Genomic DNA, 20,564 nt, shown 5'->3' on the forward strand with positions numbered 1-20,564 from the left:
TACAAAAACAAAGAAGCCTCCCGTCGTTCTGCGATCCAAAATGGTCCTCCTCGCCCGGCAGTTAAGATGCCGGAGGAGGACACGAAGCCCTTCGTTTCCCGCTCCGCTTGCCATGGCCCTCACCAACCCTAATCCCCTTCTCTCCAACCCCTTACCCCCGCCTCTCCTTCGCATCCCCTCGCGTTGCTTCCTCCGTTGCCGCGCAGCTGCGGACGCCTCCTCGGACTGGTTCCGCCCCCGGGGCGACCCGCCCGATGGAGGGAGAATGTCTGCCCGGGACCCCGGGACTCGAATTAACGCGACGGAGGAGAGCACGGACCAGAGCAGCAGCGGCAATAAGAAGAAGAAGAAGAAAAGCAAGTGGTGGTGGTGGTCTCGGGACCGGGAGAGCTACTTGGCCAACGACTCCGACGCCCTGCCGTTGCCGATGACCTACCCTGACTCTTCCCCGGTGTCACCGCAGGAGATCGACCGCAGGCTCCAGTGTGATCCCAGTATCGAGGTTGCAATTTGTTCTTGTTTGTCCTTCGATTTGCCTTCTTGATTCGTTAACCGTGAGGACCTGACTGGTCTTTGACATTTTGCTACGGAAGGATTGTAAGCCAGTGGTGTACGAGTGGACGGGGAAGTGTAGGAGTTGCCAGGGGACGGGGTTGGTGAGCTACTACAACAAAAGGGGGCGGGAGACGATCTGCAAGTGCGTTCCCTGCCTTGGAATAGGTTCGTACATTTCGTTTATGTGTTTTAGATTTTATTCATTTTGGTTTACAATCGATTGTATTCTTCTATGAGGCCGCGTTAATTATTAAAATTGATATTTCTATTCATGTTCATATCATAAAACCAACATGCCAGTTAACTGGAAATCCGTGCAAACTGGCAGTTCAACTGGGTTGCTGCTGAACTATATATGATTTCTATAGCTGGCTTGGTTCAGGATACTGCATCAGTAGTGCTTGATTGGTCTCTGTCTTTAACACCATAATGTCATGCGGCAGTTTCATAGTGGGTGCAGGAGAGACCTGAGTAGAACCGACAAGCATTCATCTATTAGGTCTACATTTCTCAGATTTGGAGTCTTTCTCTGAGAATCTTAATTGGAACATTATCTTTCAAGTCCAGCTACTCTTTTATGCTGATTTTTTTTTGCAAATTTGATAGGTAAATCTCTTCCACTTGAGTGCCAATGACTGAATGATCATTTTTTGATTTGCTTCAGTGAATTGTCATTGATGGAATAACAAAAATCAAAAGTTTTATTGGATTTGGAATCAGTAAATGGTTGTTAGATGATGTGGGATTGCCTTCTTACATGAGAATTGGCAGTGGAATATTAGGTTAATTTCTGCACTTTTTGGGTTGCAACATGGTTATTAATTTGGTTATTCATGAGCTCCTATATTGAATGTACAAATTTTCCCCTAAAATTCTCAATTTGCAGGGATCTAGATTGATGATTTAGATCTAAGGTACAATCCAACAAGCACCTATAGAACATATTTTTTTTGATTCTACGTCCATTAAATGTGTCATGACATTTTTTCCCTTTATCATAGTAAATTGCTGGTCTCTTCTGGTACTGTATCTACATCAGTTAAAGAAAAATCTAGAATATAGTAGAAGTGACCTTCTATCTAAGGTTGTGTTTTCTCTATTTAGAGGATGTTGATTACAGAGAAACATACTTGTGTATGCTTCTAAAGAATGTGAATTATTTAGAACCTTGTGTGCCGTGCTTTGACATCAAAGACTTTATGAAGTTTGTTCCAAGTGTGTTTTATGGCATGAAGCACTTTTCAAAATTAAACAGAATCTAGTTAATTATATCTCATATTAAAATTAGCTTTCAGAAGTTGAGTAAAAAATTTCTTTGATTTGGTAACAGCCATATATGACCATTTTAAACTCCTCTGTCTTGCCTCACCCCAATGTGCATTTTCATAACATATTATCCTCTAATAATCCCTTATTCCAAAAAGTAGACGTAGTGAAGTTTGATGAGTTGCTCCATCTTGATCATTACTAAAACAAGCTTTTCTGTATTTGTTCCTTCTTTTATTTTGGTAAGAAGCCTAGGGACAACAGTTGATCTGAAAGAGGTGTTGATGGAGGCAGGGAGTTACATTTTTTTTGGGTAACAGGATAGGACGTAACAATGGCCTATTTGCATGTTCGTGCATTGAAGGGTGAAGGTAAATCCTGTAATAGCAGTATGGGTACTAATCAAATGGCTCATAATCATTGTGAACAAAAATTCTTGCCATAGTATTTCTGGTACAGTTGTCATTTTTACCTTAAGAATATATCACTTTTTCCATTGCAGTGTGGTTGACTAATATATTTTATATATCTAAATCTTATTGCAGTTTTATGTTACTAGTTGTTATATACTATTTCTACTTCTGTTCGCAAATCAGATGTTTGACTCATCTATAAATCAAAAGTCACAGGGAATCCATTAGTGACATGGATGTTTTTCTCATTGATATTCCATGATTGAGATAATTGGCCAAATTCTATAGAATCATTTCACAGAAGTTCATTGATATATTCTTTCTAAAAAGCATTTTGACCTCCATTCTTGAATGAGTCTAAGACAATTCTAACTCTATTATAACAGAAGATTCCCTTTTCATGACACATAGATGTTTAAAACACTTTACTAGTCTGAATATCTCATTTTTAGTTTGATTCTTGTCCAGGATATGTCCAGAAAATAACGGTACGGGAGGACATCAATGTGATGGAAGATGTAGACAATGGAAAACCACCTTAATTCATTCCTTCGACAAGTAAATTCTGATAAATGATACTTAAGATTCCTTCATAGAGCAGATATAGAAACATTTTTCAATTTTTGTTTAATATGGTTTTAGTGCCATCTATGCTCTGCAGCCATAAAATCACAGACTGTTTTTGGCAGTTTAGTGTGGACCAAATGTTTTTTGAGGGTGCTAAGCTTGCAAGACAAGCCAATATTTAACAAAATGTTTCATCCACTTTATGCTTTCCAAACATTTGTGCATTAATATGTAAGAGAAAAAACACTTATTGTGTTGTGAGTATTGCTGAAGATTCATATTCTTGTCAAGTGTTCTGTCTTCTACCCCTTATTTTTAATCAGTGATAGCCTAAATATGTTATGCTATTTGAGAGTGAAGGTAAATGTCATACCTTTGCCCATGGAATATGAATCTTGGAACCTTTTTTCTAACGAATCTATAGTTTGGCAGGGAATTATATATAGATTTGTGCATCCAAATTCTGGTGATGGCATACACACCGCTGATACTTCTGCTTCTGTTCCATCTCCTGATGTGATAAGCGGATGTCAGGACTCCACATTCTTTATTTTCAATCTGACTATCCAAGTTCATTAGTTTGAAGCTGGTAAAGTGGTAATCAGATTACAGGCTTGATGCTATTTTTTGACCCCAAATGTTAAGGAGATGATGCAGGAGTTCAACAAGTATCAAACAAAAAAAATCAGATAGAAGTTGAAACTGAAAGCAAAACCAAGGTTGGGAGTGTGGCAAATGATGCAAGCTGCTGACTTAACAAAAATAGCTTTAACAAGTTCGCAAAGCGGACTGAGAAAGGCTTTAAGGTCCTTGATATTGGAGACACTTTTTGGATGTTCAATCAAGTTTATGATGGCCGAAATTGTTCAAAGGGACACAAAAAAGATACCTTTCAAGGATGCACCCTGAGATGAGTGCCAAAATAACACCAAAGGTAGACAAGAATGGCAATCGGCTGTCATGAGCTCTTACAGCCGAGATTAAGTTGACCTAATATAAGTTATGAGTCAAATTAAGCAGGAGCCCTTAGAAATAGAGCCAGGAATGACTTTTATTCCATGCATGTTTTGTATTGTTTTACAGCTAATGCAATTTCTAAAATTAATGCAGCTCTCTCTCACTTCTAAATTTTGGTCTTCTTTCTTTGCATTTCCTGCAATCAGCTGATGTGTGCAAGGTTTACAGTAAGTTTAGCATTTTTGCAAATGTGCCTTGTCCGATGAACTTTAGTGCATCAAAAAGTGCTTCCATATAATCATGTGCATTTTCTATTCCTTTCATATATTGTAGTTTTATCCAGGTCTGATTTAAATGATATATTATATTTAGTGTAAAAGGAGGCATATGTTGGAAAGGAGGGAGTCATTGCAAGGATTCATTGTCTCTTCTAATACTTGTTCGTTTCTCATTTACCTTTTTCATATATCTCTCTTTTTTGTTCTGTTTAAGCCATTATTATTTTGCTTGGACCTGCTTCCTGGTTCTTTCTCATGCCTCATATCTTGAGACTTCTTAGACCACTTTTATAAGACCAACCCTGGAACTATTATCTATAGTTGTTTGTCTCATTATGGTGTATATGCCGACATGTAAGTGCAAGAAATCAGTTGTTGAGATTCCTTTTTCTTATGCTACAATCATCATGCAACATGCATCTGTACTTAAGATTAGGGGGAGAAAACCTAAGACAGTTGCTGAATTAAATACCTTTGAATGAAGGCTTACTGCATCAGATTTCGCAAAATGTAGCTTAAGAGTGCATGAAACCAGGGACACCAGAGGAATATATAGTTTCTATTACTAGCTATTCAGACAAGGAGAACATGTAGGAATAGGCTTTGGTTGTGTAAATACCAATCATCAAGTGGATAAGATCATGCATCAACAGCACATCATTTGAACAACACATCACCTGCAGTGCCATGTCCACCACCTGTGCCTTAAGTACATAGCATTGATAATTTCAGAAGATGTCAAGTAAATCATTACACAGGTTACAGTTACTGGATCGATGAACATTATCAATGGACGGGTACAAAAGCATTGTTGCATCGAACCATAGATTGAAAAAAATAGCTCTCTCAAACTTGAATCAAGAAATTTGTTAAGAATTAGGAGTTAGAACTACAGCATCTACATACATTATTTGATATTCTAAAGAAGTGCATTAAGTCATAAGGAAGCAACTTAGTATCTTGTTCCTTCAGTTAAGAGCTTTTGGTACACTTTCAGCTATCTTATTTTCTTACTTGTATTATGGATCCCTAATTTGGTGCCAATATGATTGTCTTCTCCTGGTCATGAAGACCATTATCTTCTTTTAATGTCAAATTCTTTGTTCATGAATTATCAGCAGAAGTATAAATAGATTAAAAATCCATTGATATCTCATCCTGTTTTTCTCTTCTCTTTTCCTCCTTGCCAACCTCAGCTCATAGCGTCTTTTCCAATTTTCGTCGAAGGTGGAGGATTTGGCTGTTCTTTCCGGAGGGTAATGGTCTCTTCAAGGAGAGGTACTAACTACATCTCATCTCGTCAATCGTATTTTCAACTTTTTTACTAGAAAACTTGCAAATTGTATGGTTGCATTACCCTGGGCTCCCTTTAGAATCCTGGAATCAGGAGAGCCTGGTTTCTATTACTTTTCTGCTTGGCTGTGCTGTTTTCTATTATGTTTGTGCTCGACAGACCCCTTAAAAGTAGATGAACGCCCCCTGTTAAATTTGAACGTGGCCATTAGACTATGCATGATAACATTGATGACCTTTGGAACTGTGTAGGGGTGGGAAACACAAGACTCGCATGCCTCTTCAACTGATATATGATAGATAGCATTCATGGCCTTTGGAACCGCATTGGGGTGGGGAACATATCACTCACATGCCTACTCAAGACTCCTTTTGATATGAAGTTCCTCGAGGATGAATCCTTGCCACCAACAAGGGAGACCAAAAGAGGGAGAAATCATCTCTTTTTGGCTACTACTAAGAGGTACTTTGTCTCGAGTAGTCATTTCCTGACTGTTCTAAATCACTTGCTTTGTAACCCTTGAAGTGAGATCTAGTTTGAGTCAGGAGAGAAAGATCCGTGTTTGCTATCAACAAAATGGTTGGTTCCATTGTTCTAAGGTCATCTACAGAAACTTAGCAAGGAGATGAGTTTACTGGCCCCTTTTGAGTGTGTGTTTATATATATATAACAATGTTTATATATATGTGTGTGTTTATATATATGTGTAGAGAACAAAGACATCATTGGTTGATGAACAATGTTTGAACAGATCTATATGCCACCCTATATAACCCTCACACACACACACCATATAAAGCAGGCTTGACCAGCCTACCCGTTTCGCCTTGAGATGGCATGCATTAACAGGTGCAACTTGGATAAGCAGGCCATCTGCGGCGCGCCGGTGGTGCCGCCGATGAACCCGCGCATCTCGTTCTCCAGCGACTTCGTCGTGGAGCAGCACGCCGCACGGACCACGAGCCCGCCGCCCGATCCCGACTTCGAGTTTGCCGTCGGCAGCCACTCGATGATCGACGCTGATCGACTCTTCTTCGAGGGCCGGCTGCTCCCGCTCAAGGACACCCACCAACGCGGGCCGCATCAGCGGGTCATCACCACCTTGAGGGAAGAGCTTCGGACCGACGAGGAGGACGGGGCCCGGTGGGAGCGGCCGCTGAAAGGATCCATTAACTGGAGGGTGTTGTTTGGAATCAAGAAGGCCCGTCGCAGCTCGGCGGCGGCAGTGACGGCAAAGAAGAGCGACGAGGTTGATGATGAGCTTCTTGTCAAGCCAACATAGGTCCGATTTCGTTCCCTTTTGCAAGCTAATCTGGAACGGAATGTTTCTTCTTACTGTGGCTTCTTTAGATCTTTGCTGCATCTGCGTACAGTGTCTCATAGATGGGGTTTTGTTATCCCCTGTTGTGTTTTGTAGGACCTCTAAGGCCAAGAAGGAGCCTTCTCTAATGGCGGAAATGATAACCTCTTTATGATACTGAAGCAACGAAGAGAGAAGGGACAGTTCATGAACAGGTTTTCTTTCTCTTCATCTTGTTGAAGCTATTGCCTTTAGCTAAGTTGGAAATGATGGTGGATTGTGCAGGCACTGGGATTTGAGGAGGCAGCTGTATATTAAGTCATCAATCAATCACTGTTTTCTGTCAATTAATTCACTGTACTTTCAACCATGTGGTGTTTATGGCCCTTCTCTTCTTCCCTTTGTCTGCTGTACACAAAGTTTCAGCTGGAAGATTAATTGTGTGAATGCTGAACCTGAATTCAAATCTGTGCAGATGAGGTTCTCTCGGTAGCTTTTCTCTTGCTGCAATCTTGTTTGTCCCTCTTGGTTGGGGAACAGTCATGCCTTTGTCCTGTTGTCTGAGTTCTGAGGAACAAAGAGCAGAGACAGAGACTGTGGAGGTAACATGATTTTGGATTCTGTCACTCATGTCCTTGTTCTTGTTACCAGCAAACTTTAGAAAATATTATATGCCAACAACTTGTTCTACTCTATTATTTCATATGATGTGTGACCTCTCAAGAAATATATGAATCTAAAATGTAAAAGATAGGAAACTGTACAAAAGATAACAAAGGAAAAAAAAAAAATGAAATCAACTCATCATTGTTACAGCCAGTATTGTTAGCTGCTACCTTCCATGTGAAGCCTGTGGAAACATAACATTATTCATCTGAATCACCTTCTCAGAATAAATTTGGTTCCACTGGAAAAGATTATCATCTCAAAACTATACCTACTCAGAAGTGTTGTTCTTCAAAATTGAATGAGGCTCCTTTGTTGACATGGTAAGATAATGGAGGAACTGCATCATTTAGATGAATGATGGAACCATTGTTTGGTTGTTCTTGATGCTGAGAGCTTCATGATAGTTTCCAATCTCGTCCACCACAGATGTTGTAGTGCAAGTTAGTAAGGTACATTGTCTTTCAATGTTGCTTGTGCTTGCTACCCCACTCTGTATTCTCTGATTGCCTTAGTTTGTCACCTAATTGATGCTGTGAATGATACTTCACACAATGCTTCTTATCTGCTATCCCCATACACTGGCCATCTTACAGAATTTTTAAGGTCTGGAGGTGCCTCTTCTGCTTCCATGTCTTCTGTCTCCACTACAACTGGATCAAGCATTAGTCTCTAAATTCTAGCCAAGTCTCTTATCTTTTGTTGCTCTTAAGTGATATACTCTCTGTTTTTTTTGCTCCCTAAATCGTCATTTGATGACAACTTTGGCTTGTCAATGATTGAATTTTTCTTGGTGTTCTTTTGCTGCTTCACTGTCTGCTTCAACATAATCAGCTGAAGTGATACTGCAATTTCAGAATTATCATGTAGAATGCTTTCATCTTTCTAGTCAGAAGAGAGGGATCATTTATTTGGCACCAATTTTGAAAGGTTTATACCTCAGAGTTTCATTGTTAGAAATTCATATAATTTTTGTAAAAGGATTTCCTTCATGAGATCGACAAGAAAAGTGTTTATGAGATCTGATGGTGATATACTGTTACTCAACTAATAGCTTTCTATATCAATTTAATTCTTTATCCAATGATATACTCCCTGTTTTAGTTATCATGAAGTCCTTTTTATTTATTATTGTTTACAAGTTCATACTTGATTTCTTTGTTCATTCTTTGTATTTTTCAACTCATTGTTGCTAAGAAAATATGCCATTAGTTCTTCATATGTCTACACCTGTTGTTTCATCTGAGTGTGCCAATGTTTTTCGAGTTTCGCTTACCGAATTGGATCCAAATTTTCAAGGCTAATTATTTGCAAAGGGAGTACCAGACATTCTTCTTAAAATTTTTCTAAACTGCATTATTTTTTTCAGTTACCATCATTATTTTCTTATGTTGTGACTTTGTTTGAATGACTCAAGTAGCTTCTCAAACCAAATTTTGGATAATGTGCTGCTAATTGCAAAATGACTTGGAGTCATCTTCATCTTGATATGCTTGAGTTTGTTCATCAACTCTGCTTATTTGTTGCCATTAACTTTCTTTGTAACATTCAAAGTTATCAGAATTTATTTGGTCCACAGTGCACACTAGATTGGCAATATGATTCAGCTAAAGATTCCATAAAGATATCAGGGACAATTTGGCATCACATTCAGGGAACTTGCCATCTTTCTTTCCTATTAAATTGTTGTGCTTATAATTAGTGTTTTCTGATGTCTGAGACATTTAAGCATCTTAGCAACCAGTCTTCCTGATACACCTCCATTACAGTATTCTTCTTCATGGAAGCATATATTTACAGGCAATTGCATTGATCCTCCTCATATGAAGTTCATAACATCATTTACAAACTAATTGTGAGCTCATTGTTGATAATTGGTGCATGTAAAACATAAGCCTCTCTGTTCTACATATGCATCTGACCTCTCTCCTTGCTTGATGACAGTAATCTAATTTCATGCACTTCAGGAGTCTTAAATTTATGTTCACATAACAGTAACCTCATCTAAGCAAATCCTTTCAGCCAATGATGGTGCTCTCTGCACTATAATCCTTGGCTTTTGCTTATTCTGAATGAATCAAATGTAACCTATTCTGAATGAGACATTTCTATCTTGATGGACCTCACACAGAATTATTGCTTGCCTTTGCTTAGTGCTCTCCTTTTAGTTGAGGATTGTGTCAGATCTCCATTGGACTCAGTTGTGCCCTTCCAAATCATCCTAAGCTTCCATGATCATCAACATTGGAGGCTGTAACAGGTACAGTGATTAATGCAGCAATTCATGGGCCAACTCCAACAGCACATCTGCATGATTACAGTCTGATGAGGGGTTGCAATCACCTTTGGTGCACAACATTAAATGGTTTGTCTTTGGTTAGGGTATCAGGTAGTTCCTCAGCTATTGTAGTCCAATCTATGGAGGGACCAATGACTCTATTTCATCTGCATTTGCCAACCATGACTTTGCTTAGAAATCTAATCTCTGGGTCCAAACTTGACAACAGAGCATTTAATCTCTTTGTTTTCTTGTTCATAAAATTTCAGATATGATCCTCACAAATAGTTGTTGCTCTAATATCATATGTTGTCATAATCTTAGCGCGAGAACTATTTTCGAAATCAAAGTACTCATAAATTACTTTTCGATGGCGGATAGCGACTCGTATATTAATTGGAGTCTAACTCGAGGACTAGATCGGAGTATCATGTATCGAGCTTTGATTTGCAGAAGATTAGCCTATAATTCTGTATTCACTCTCCAACATGCATGTGTCATAAATGCAAATCAAAATTGGCCCAACCAATTCGGTAGGTCAAATAGGAATTAGCTTTGCTTAAGGATTTCAGAAAAGAATAATAATGTATTGCAACCATGGAATACATGCCAAACTATTCAGTGATATAGTAGAAATATATGGTTGAACAAATCAAGTCGAATGTGTGGAAATCCTATACATACAAATTGGCAAAATCCATAATGGTCCAATTTCTGAACATTATATTTTCTGCTCTTTATGTTTTCCTTTTAATGTGTATGATGGAAAGCTTTTTTTATCTATGCTGAATAATCTTCTTAGGTTCATAAGTAGCTGCTCCATAGTACATTTCTCTTCTTAAACAATAATAATAAAAAAAAAGCTCTTGAGGACTATGAGATAAAAACTCATTTGTATTGAGAAACTTTAGTGTTAAGACTATTTTGAGATATTACAATATTTTTCTTATTTAATAAAATCTCATCTTCAGGTCAGAAATGGATACATATCACACACAGATCACAAGAGACCATAAGAATCCCCAACTCATTATTTAATTAATAATTAAATAATTTTGATGTGATTATTTACTTATATTCTAATTTTGGTTTAACAAATAAAGCAATTACCTATAATACAAGAATCTAGTTGTACATGTAAATCAAGACATGCACATATGACAATACGTCATGTGTCCATGTTTTCTAATGCAAGTGAAACACTTGCATGCTTTTCACATATGCAACTCTAATAAAAAAGGAATTCACTAGTTGGAGAATAGCAATGGCTTCATTAATTGACTAAAGAATTAATCTTAATTTAAAATTCTATTTCCGAAAATAAAGATCAACAAATACTTTTATTTGTTAATTATAAAACTTTATATAGATAGCATAGATTACAAACACTTCAATGATATGGGCTTTGCCGTGTTCAAGCTGGAAACCATGGGAGTCACTATCAGAAAATATAAGTTATTCTAAGTGAGGTAGAAAATTAAAAGAACAAATCCTTTAATTGAAGATTGAATTGTCTCTTCAGTGACATGTTCTTGCACAGAGACACATCTCAATCATCTACATCACCTGCACAGTTTCTACGTGCCATCGGTTCTTACGCTGCACACAAATTTACTACCTAGTCGCGGCGTTTACATGCATCTCCTGCTTGGAAGCAATGGAGTTCTTGCAGTGCGCGATGGCCGCCTGGATCGCGCTCTGCAGCTCCTCCATGGTGCTGTTGTCGGAGGAAGAGAAGGCCATGGATGTGGCGGAGAGGAGGCCGCTGTTGGTCCGAGACGTCGTCGTGGAGTCCGGCGCTGACAGCTGCGACTTACTCCGCCACCCCTCCCGTTCCCTACCGGTGGAGTGGCCGGAGAAGGAGTACGGCCTCCGACGGAGGTCGGGCTTCTCCTTCTCCGCCCGGAGGAAGAAGAGCGGCTCCACGATTCTCGCGTACTTCCTCAGAAGCCGGCCAACGTCGAACCCTCTTTTCTTCTTCTGCGGCTTCTTCTTGAAGTCCTCCTCTTTCTCTCCATCGCCGTTCCTCCTCCTCAACCACCCGAAGCCAAAGAAGGAAGACAAGCTCCTGCCCTTGGCTTTCTCCCTGTTCTTACCGCCGCCGTCTTCGTGGTCGACGCCGGCCTCATGCTTCTGGCTTCGGTCGGCGTCGGCGTGGTCGACAGTGAGGCCGAAGTTTTCGAAGGTTATGTCCGAGGGGCGGGGAGGGCTGGTCGGGGAAGGGAGCAGGTGGAGGGGGAGGAGGTGGCCGTGAAGGAAGATGTCGTCGGCCGGGGCCAAGTCGACGGCGGAAGTGGCCGTGGCCTTGCCGCTTTTGAGGGTCTTTGGTGCTGAGCTTAGTGGAGGGTGGAAGGAGATGGTGAAGGAGAACTCATGAGAAGGGGAAGCAGCTGCTGATGATGGTGGGGGTGGTGGAGGAACAACACCACCCTTATTACCTTCACTAGCTGTCTTCACTCTCTCCCTTTGGTGGTGTTGTATGTCCATGGCCCAAATTTTTGCTATCAGACGCAGGTTCAAGAGAGGAAGTATATAAATGGGGCCATCAATGTTTCATGTTCATTATCACTGGGCAAATATATCCAAACTTAACTGATATATATATATATATATATATATATATATATATATATATATATATGTCATGTCCAAGTTAATTGACTACTTAGCTAAGTTAGTCAGTATCTTTAAAAAAAAAAAAAAAAAAAAGGAGAATATTAAGAGTCAACTATTGGATGGGTTGTGTCTCTGCACGTGGCTACGTACAGTGCATGCATGTGTGCCCGTTAACTACAACATAATGTAATCTAAAACATGGGTTTGCCAACAAATTGGAGATATGTAGTCAAAACAAAGAATGTACTGGTAACTACTGGACATGCAAGCTGGCTGCCTTTGACAAGGCAAAACATCGAGACTGGAGGAATATAGTGATTTGTACAGTGTCTATGGAATGAATGCATCAGTTTTGTCAATGGTCATACTAGGGTGGTGCCATGGCACCTTTGCAATCTGCACAGTGATACATGTTTGTTTAACTGCCAACATATACATCGAGCCTATAATGATGAGGCACATAGGCTAATTTTGTAGCTTTTGGGAAGGTAATTTTAAGAGGCATATGATGTCATTATCTTTTGTTTTCAGAATACTTTTTGAGTTTTAATAAGAAAAAAAAAAACCATGGAGATATGTGAGAAAGATGAGAGTTAACATGTGGTGGGCACGTTCAATAGAACCCATTTGCAGTTGGGACTCATCTATCATTTATACCTTTGGGTGGGGAAAAGATTAGAAGACTTCGAAAGAGACCTCATCATGTGAATAAAAGAGGCTCATTGCAGGGCTTCTTTCATATCCATCTCGAGTTATGGTAAAAATTGATCATGTACTAGAAAACTTCAACTTGTAGTTAAATTGTCTTAGATATTTATTCCTTTTTACATGGGTCAGTAAGCCTACCATGGATAGAAGAAGACTACACGGAGTCAACCAGTCTATGAGCAAGAAGACAACCCTAATCATTAAGAGGCATATACCAGATGTATGTAACCTATAAACATAGCGAATATTTACCAGGAAGGACAAATAGAAGAACACTGACCTTGTAAGTTGGACCTCAGTTTAGCTCAAGAGGACCGTCTTCGAGTGTCCTCTCTTTCTTTCAGCTACTTGCTTGGTTTCGTCACTGACACAACTGAAGAAGATGAATTCTCAGCATCTGAATAATAACATAAATCATTTCTACTTCTGAAAGAAAGACAAATAAATCACAGGAGGCATAGAAATGGACCAATCACCTCTCGCCACAAGTGTTCTCACTAGCAAACATTTTTGTGTACTGATCTGACGATGGGAGAAGGGAAGGTTCGTGAACAAAAGATAGGAGACATCTTCAGGCCCTACACCACCTCCTATAATTTTGCACTTTCCCAAGAGGAAGGGCTTCAACATCTTCTAAAGACTTCCTTTTTGTCTTGAAATTGGAGTGCTATGTATGTATCACTTGTGGCCCGTATCTAGCTTTTGATTCACATAAAGATACGTTCGGCAAGAAATTATTGAGGACCCCTTTTTTCAGTAGTGATCAACTCATTGCCTATTGTGCTTGTCTTGATCCAACTTAGACCTGACATGTGTGTAATTTTCTTTCTGAAAATTAATTATATGCATCCCATCCCTAAAGTGTTAACAAAGAGAAAAATAAAGCTGTCTAAAGCAAGACAAGGTTTTCACAAAGTTCCCATCATGTCTATTATGCTAAGCATCTATTTTGTAAATGAAGTGTTAACAGAATTAGAAGGTCATTTGTTCTATTTAGGGCTTTGACCTCTTTTATAGATCTTGGGGAAGCTGCATGCATGACATGACAATAAAGTGGCGAGTGGCAATTGAAGGTGAACCAAAGAGTTCTGTGCATTTATTGATACAAACAAGGGTCAATCATCATAGCTATAACAAGACCTTAATAAATCTGTGTGGGACATGTAAACTAAGACCCCAATGCAAGTTACATCTATCCAAGTAGGTAAGCCAACCTTGTCCTCATGTTTTGTTCCATGAGACCTCTTTTGATCTATAATTACATAACTTCTATATTTCTCTAAAATCTTCATGTAAGTTCTGATGGAAAGTTTTCAATTAATATTCAACTACATGATTTTTTTTTTTCAAATTTATTCCTAATTTTGTGTTCAGTTGGGGAATTTCATGCATATTCTACAATAATTCAGATATTTCCAAAGTCTTTGTCCCCAGTATTTCGGTATTTCCAAGTCTCAGCTAACTTTAATGATATCTCAGTACTAACAAAGCCAAAGGAGCTTTAGAATTAAAGGGATGGTAAAATAAATGTAGGACCAGCAAGCTCCTGAATCTGAAATGTAGGGGGGGATTATGAACATTGGTGGAGTGTACACATCCAGGGATGTGAATGATTTATGAGCTGGTCCATGGGATATGGATGGGAAGTCTCCATGGGGCTTCCCTAAAGTCATGTTTGGGTCACTTGTTTGTTGTGTCTGTGCACTTTATTGCTCCTTATCACAAACATGACAATTTGAGTGGCCTACTGCCGGTGGTGCAGTCCAAGAAAATGGCTGTCTTGTTCCTATGGGTACTTTGAATCTGGCTAAACCTCCCTGAGAGACCATCTAAGTACATTGTATTTTTCTTGTAGAAACTGAAGTCTTTGGCTTTTCATTTAGTTTGGTTCCTTTTGATAAGGCAAAGCAGGGAAGAACTGTCAATTCATTGAGGGATGTGATTGTCATTTTGTCAACATTTTTCAAACATGAGTGTAATTGACAAATTAGAGTGGTGAAGCAAAACTCACAGCTATAACATGGACAAATGAGATTGTCTAAGAAAACAGAGTAACACAATTCTTTTAATAAAGGTGGGATTTGTTAGAAAAGTATTTATGCATGAGATGAAGATTGAGTGATGATTAAAATTAACATGGCTAAGGATTAAAAGAGTTGGGTGACACACACTGAGTTTTATGTGCAACTTACTAAGTTTTTGAATTGAATTGGTTTTCAATCTTATGTATATTAGTCCTAAGACTTAGGCTTGTATCATTAAAAATTCCAACATAGAAGCAAAGTTGAGAGAACCAGATGATTCAATTTACTGAAGGCAAGTTAGCTGAATAATATGTCAATTTATACTCGGATTTATCCTTATAAATAAGGAGAAAGCAAATCAAAACATCTATAAATAATAGTAAGCAAACTAGACCAGCCAGCTAGACAGTAAACAGATATGGAAGAACTTTCATAAATGCGTTGGTAATGGGTATAGGAAACCAACAAAATAATAAATGGCCGCAAATGGATCAGCCCATGGATCAACCAATAATACCTACCCTGAGCATTCAAATTACTTATCTCTTATTTTTCTTTAAATACGGGACAATTGGCACATGTAGGTTCTTGAACAAATTCACTGATTAATAAAAAAAGAGAAAAAAAGTTTATGGTTGATCAAAATATTACTAAACTTGAGTAGTGCTAATCATTTAGCAACAAAAGTGGCTCAGTTGGCTGGATATTACAAAATCAGATCTTAAACATGATCATAAATTGGTCAGGAGTAGATCTACCACCCTAGTTCCGGACCAATATTCTAATCCAACCATACTTGACTAAATTTGTCAGACCTTCAGTCCTAAGAGATCTTGAATTTTGTCAATTCTATATAAATCATAGTTGGCCTGGATTTGACAGAAATTTAAAAGCCACTAAATGAAGTAACATAGAGTACCAAAAGACAAAGATATGTACTGGCTAAAAATGTTGTTTCGTAGATTATAACAAGAGTTAAGAATGCATGATGCAGCTCCGAACAGCAGTAATTTACGCAGGATCTTAACCAAGCATTTGATCAGTAGTTCACCCTGACTTTGGTACTTCTGTACTATGTCTAGTTTTTCTCCATCTAATCATGGATAAAAATGGATGCTACAACACAACTAAATTTTTCCGAAACAAGAGACAAAAGGTCAATCATCTTTAACTGTGTCGACCACAAACTGTTGACATCACATCTGACAACAACTGAATGATCATTCTAATGTAGCCTAACAAAACTTAAATAGTTTATGTTAGACCTCATTTAAGTTGTGCCTCAAGCAACTTACGCTGCAATGGTAACAGCAGGTTGCTTTCTGAATTATGATATGCCTTGCGTTCTAAAGAATCAAGCAAACACAATTACCTCTCAAGGGAAACCCCGTGCATAGGGAGCACCATTTCAGGTGTGAACATGCCAGAGTTCCCAACCTCCACCCATTTCTTCAACTGAACAACAGAACCAGTTCAGACAAGATCAGGAACATTTTAAGTTCAAGATATGAAAAAAGAATTTGCTACCAAAAGATTTCCGTGCTTGGTTTTAGGCACAAGCTTTAATATGCCTAAACAACAAGGATGAAATACCGTAGTCAGATAAAGAAATGCAAAATACTCTGAACATAATGCTTCAGCCAGCATCCGAGCTGAGGTGCTCTAAAGTTCTACAGTTGAACACTAAATTATTTACAGGCAGGTTAATCTCTTTGTAAAATCAGGACAAGTAAGGGAGACTGAAATGCAAACAGATAGACCCTGGAAACCTGAAACTACAAAGAAGGTGCAGAGCCTTCTCATACTAATGGAATGGCTTTGATCTAGGTATTATGATTGGAGACACCAGAGCTCCTAGATCAAGACATGGTTGCCTTATTACTAACATAACAAGTGATTATGAAATCAAATGATGAAGAATACAGAATTAGTAGTAATCATATACTTTGGAGAACTTTGATGTTTATGGGACTGGTGTCTTACCTCACAAGCGTTGAGTGAGGCAAGATGGGCTATTTTTTTCATTATATGTAATATCAGTTCAAATGAAAATTTGTAGTTTTTGGGTCTCAAAACTGAAAAGCATATCTATCTATAAGCAACAAACCACATCTTTACTCTTCGCAAAACCCAACTAGGAACCAAAATCCCTATAACCCAGTGCCCAATAGGAGAAGGAAAAGAGAGGAGGTTGAGGAGTGGGGAGTCCTATTATTGAGAGCCAACGCCAGGCTAAGATACCAGTCCAACTACGAACTGTTGATTATCAATAACAGGATTATTGACTGCAAACTGTCAGACTGTCGACCGTCAATCACCTTCCTCTCCTTTCCTCTCCTCTCCTCTCCTCATACATATAAGCCATACTAGGGAGAACAAAGATCCATTTGTAGCAATGCAAAAATTAACCAAATATAATAGTAACTATAACACATGAACTTTAGAACATTGATAAGGTATTTCAGAGTTCAGAGAGTTGGACTTTAAAAGATTTATAAGAGAACTTAAGACATGATTCGACATTAACTAGAGGCACCGATCTTCCTGAGGAATTCAAGGTTATCCCCTTTCTTTTTAAAAATCAAGCTTTCCGGGAAAAGAAAAAAATCACTAGGAACTATAATAAACAAATAAAATTTTTTTTTGGTTGATGTCTGTGTAAACCTGATGCAGGCATTAACACAAGTCAGGCAGGATAAACTTTTTGCTAAAGCATAACTTTGCATTGTGCATAGTAACATTATCCAAGATCCTAGAGTCTATGATTGCATTGGCAATACTGACTGCCCTTCGAATACAGGTTTGGTAAGTGTAAATACACATAGGTTCACAATGCATACGAGACAGAACTAACACATAAAGCCTTGACATGTTAATATCAACCAAAAACAACAAATTCAAGCATTTGAGTAAACGATAGTAAAGATAAAAGAACAAAAAGGGCATTCCATCAATAAGAGAACAAGAAGGGTGGTGAAATTTTACCTTTCTAGATACAGATACCTTGGCAATCTCAATTCGATCATTCTTTTTAGCCCATGATGACCCAATACTGAAAACCTAGGTATCCAATCTTGCCTAAACCACAAGACGGATTTAAATATATTTTCGTACTTCTCAAATATCACAACCAATTCCATTTCCAGAACCAAGATTAAACTAAAAAATAACACTGACCTTCATATTTTCCAAGGAAATCCCCTCGGAGGTACGGCCAAGAAGAAGTTGACCTCCGGCGATCCTTTAACCGCATACAGTTTCCCCTCTTCGCTAAAAAGATAATTGTCCTTCTTAAATTTCCTGTAGGAATCCTCAAAAGACAATTAATAAAGACCAGGGTTGGGAGATTGAAAGACGTTGGCCTCGACGACCTCAAAGCCATTGAGACCCTTGATGACGTTCTCGAGCTCAGTATGGTCGACTCCGTCAACGGCGGTGAACTCGTGGGAGTCGGTGATCCCGTCGTCGGCCTGGAGGAACCCTAGAATCGCGTCCTTCGCCATTTTCTTGGCACCGCGGCCGTTGCCTCACCTCCGGCCGTCTTTGGTATCTCACATCAGCGTTTCGACCGTAGGCATACAGCGGGCTTTTGGATCAAGGATCCGTAACCGACCAGAAAGGGAGCCCCAATTTTTAATTCGGATCCTGAACTATTGGAGCTCCATTAGTCCATTCATTCCGACGCATACTGTGCCTCCATTTCGCTTCAAGCTACGCGTCGAGACTTCGATTAATGACTTTGAGATGCGTAACAGCACACGCGGACGGTGCGGATCATATCCCTGTGCGCTGTACCGGGGAGGAGCCGAAACCGTCGTCTGGAATCGGGTTAACGGCCCCATGGGGTCACCGCTTATGCCACGACCACGGCTGGGCCTGGTGATGTGTGCGAGAGCACGTTGTCATCACTTAAGTCGTGACGTAAGCGGGAATATGGGATAACCGTCGACTTGAGTCTGACTTAACGCACGACGTCATCGGATCCGAGTCGTAACAGTAGTCGTGGATTGAGAACATTGTCAAAAGCGAAAGATAGTACCACAATATTGAACCTTAAACATCAGCTACAAAACCAGACAACGATCTGAAGACGAGAGAGACATGGATATGAAGACGATGAAGCTCGCCGGACTATGTTGGGTTCATCATCGTCTTACTGTGGCAACTTGTTCAACTTGCAGTACTGGTAGTCCTTGTACTTCTTCGTCTTATATTTCGCAGGGTTTTGATCACTCACGAACTGGGGCAGAGGGCCGACCATCATCTCCGGCGGCGGCGAGCAGAACACCGGCCATGATATCCTTGCTTTCTCCTTGTTCACGGTCGCCCTGTGCAACACGCTCTTGTACTTCCCATTGCTCAAAATCTACAGCAAGAAACAAGAAGTTACAACATGAAATGTCTGCTCGCCGGATTGTAGCAGCTACCTCAATCTGATCGCCAATGTGGATGATGAGGGCACCGGGAACGTAATCGATGTCGATCCAGCGGTCATCCTTGGAGATTTGCAGGCCGGGGACGTCGCTGGGGACGAGTATAGTGACCGCCGACAAGTCGCTATGAGCCACCACCCCGAGCGCCAGGTCCGGCCGGGGGCACGGCGGGTAGTAGTTGATCTTGAGCAGCATGTCCATCTCCTCCCCTCCCAATGCCTTCTTCAGAGCACTCCCTTCGAGCCCTAACCCTAATGAAAGGCTGTCCAGTATCTTGTCCAAGATTCCCAGCAAGTACTTGGTGTATTCCTCGTTAGCCTCCCTGTATCATGAGGTGAAGAGAGAGAGAGACAGAGAGAGAGAGGACTCATTCACACGTAGATGTGTGTGTGTGTGTGTGTGTGTGAGAGAGAGAGAGAGAGAGAGAGAGGACTCATGCACACGTAGATGTGAGTTGGGAAGAGAAGGAAAGAGTAAGCATACCTATACGAAGAAGGCTGACGGGGCCACATTCCATGGTTGATGCGAGAAGGAGGCCAGACGTTGTGGAACAAGTAGTCGCCCCAAGCCTTCTTGCCGTTGGGATCCTTCTGGATCTGCGTGCCGTAGCCCTCGATGCTCCCGGAACGAGGATCCGCCGCGTAAGACTCCTTCTCCTCTTGCGGCAACTCGAAGAACTCCCTCCCCACGCGCTGCAGCTCCCCGATCACAGCGGCCGGGATTCCGTGGTTCACCAGCTGGAAGATCCCCCACTCCCGGCTCGCGTCGGCGATCGCGTCCACCACCCGGTCAGTGTCGGCGAGGTCGATGACCGGGACGGCGGGGGCGGGGCCGCGGTACGTGGTGGCGCCGGGCTGCTCGTCCTCCATGCGCACGAACTCGGGAGGGATGGTGTCCTTGGACTGTAACATGGAGGCAATGGCTTGCACCTTGACTTGCGCCATTCCCTGGTGACACAGTAAGGGATCCTTGAGCCGGTACAAGGAGAGGAGATGACATACAAAGGTACTGTTGCCTATTTGGAGTAGAGAAGACAACCTTATTCCGGTAAGACAAGACTCGGTCAACAGATGACAACCGCTATTTCGGAGGCTTTTCCTCGTTTTAGATGAGACATCAGATGTAAGCTGGTCATGCATCCTAATACAAATATATTATTTGAATCCGTAGTCATGAATTCGTAACCTGTTATATCCACCCTTGCTTTTC

General features: G+C 40.3%; 3 protein-coding genes across 13 annotated transcripts; 1 reads left to right on the forward strand and 2 right to left on the reverse strand.

Moving 5' to 3' along the window:
• Positions 1-52: 52 nt before the first annotated feature.
• Positions 53-6,383, forward strand: LOC135585103 (protein disulfide-isomerase SCO2-like). 7 transcript variants are annotated; one of them, XR_010498779.1, is made up of 5 exons: positions 53-502; positions 594-720; positions 2,703-2,792; positions 5,233-5,314; positions 5,582-5,612. XR_010498779.1 is itself a non-coding variant. In XM_018830615.2 (4 exons), the coding sequence occupies exons 1-4, from the start codon at positions 113-115 to the stop codon at positions 6,230-6,232; spliced, it is 633 nt and encodes a 210-aa protein (XP_018686160.2). In that variant the 5' UTR covers positions 53-112; the 3' UTR covers positions 6,233-6,383. The 7 variants fall into 7 exon arrangements, 4 of the variants coding, with proteins under 4 accessions (XP_018686160.2, XP_065019881.1, XP_065019882.1 ...); XR_010498780.1 differs by lacking the exons at positions 5,233-5,314; positions 5,582-5,612 and adding an exon at positions 2,069-2,192 and having other exon boundaries at positions 2,703-3,910; XR_010498781.1 differs by lacking the exons at positions 5,233-5,314; positions 5,582-5,612 and adding an exon at positions 2,072-2,192 and having other exon boundaries at positions 2,703-3,910.
• Positions 6,384-11,051: 4,668 nt separating this feature from the next.
• LOC135645437 (BRI1 kinase inhibitor 1-like) lies at positions 11,052-18,501 on the reverse strand. 5 transcript variants are annotated; one of them, XM_065163803.1, is made up of 4 exons: positions 18,100-18,501; positions 17,908-18,000; positions 16,295-16,377; positions 11,052-13,271 (listed from the first exon to the last, which is right to left on the reverse strand). In XM_065163803.1, the coding sequence occupies exon 4, from the start codon at positions 12,059-12,061 to the stop codon at positions 11,189-11,191; it is 873 nt and encodes a 290-aa protein (XP_065019875.1). In that variant the 5' UTR covers positions 12,062-13,271; positions 16,295-16,377; positions 17,908-18,000; positions 18,100-18,501; the 3' UTR covers positions 11,052-11,188. The 5 variants fall into 5 exon arrangements, with proteins under 5 accessions (XP_065019875.1, XP_065019878.1, XP_065019879.1 ...); XM_065163806.1 differs by having other exon boundaries at positions 11,052-12,075; positions 13,179-13,262; positions 16,295-18,000; XM_065163807.1 differs by having other exon boundaries at positions 11,052-18,000; positions 18,100-18,222; positions 18,294-18,501.
• A 462-nt stretch (positions 18,502-18,963) lies between these two features.
• On the reverse strand, positions 18,964-20,399 carry LOC135645095 (flavonol synthase 1-like). Its single transcript, XM_065163167.1, has 3 exons — positions 19,839-20,399; positions 19,350-19,677; positions 18,964-19,288 (listed from the first exon to the last, which is right to left on the reverse strand). Exons 1-3 carry the CDS (start codon positions 20,297-20,299, stop codon positions 19,076-19,078), a joined length of 1,002 nt encoding a protein of 333 aa, XP_065019239.1. The 5' UTR covers positions 20,300-20,399; the 3' UTR covers positions 18,964-19,075.
• Positions 20,400-20,564: the final 165 nt, after the last annotated feature.

Source organism: Musa acuminata, chromosome BXJ3-8 (genome assembly GCF_036884655.1).
Source record: "Musa acuminata AAA Group cultivar baxijiao chromosome BXJ3-8, Cavendish_Baxijiao_AAA, whole genome shotgun sequence".
Lineage (NCBI taxonomy): Eukaryota > Viridiplantae > Streptophyta > Magnoliopsida > Zingiberales > Musaceae > Musa > Musa acuminata.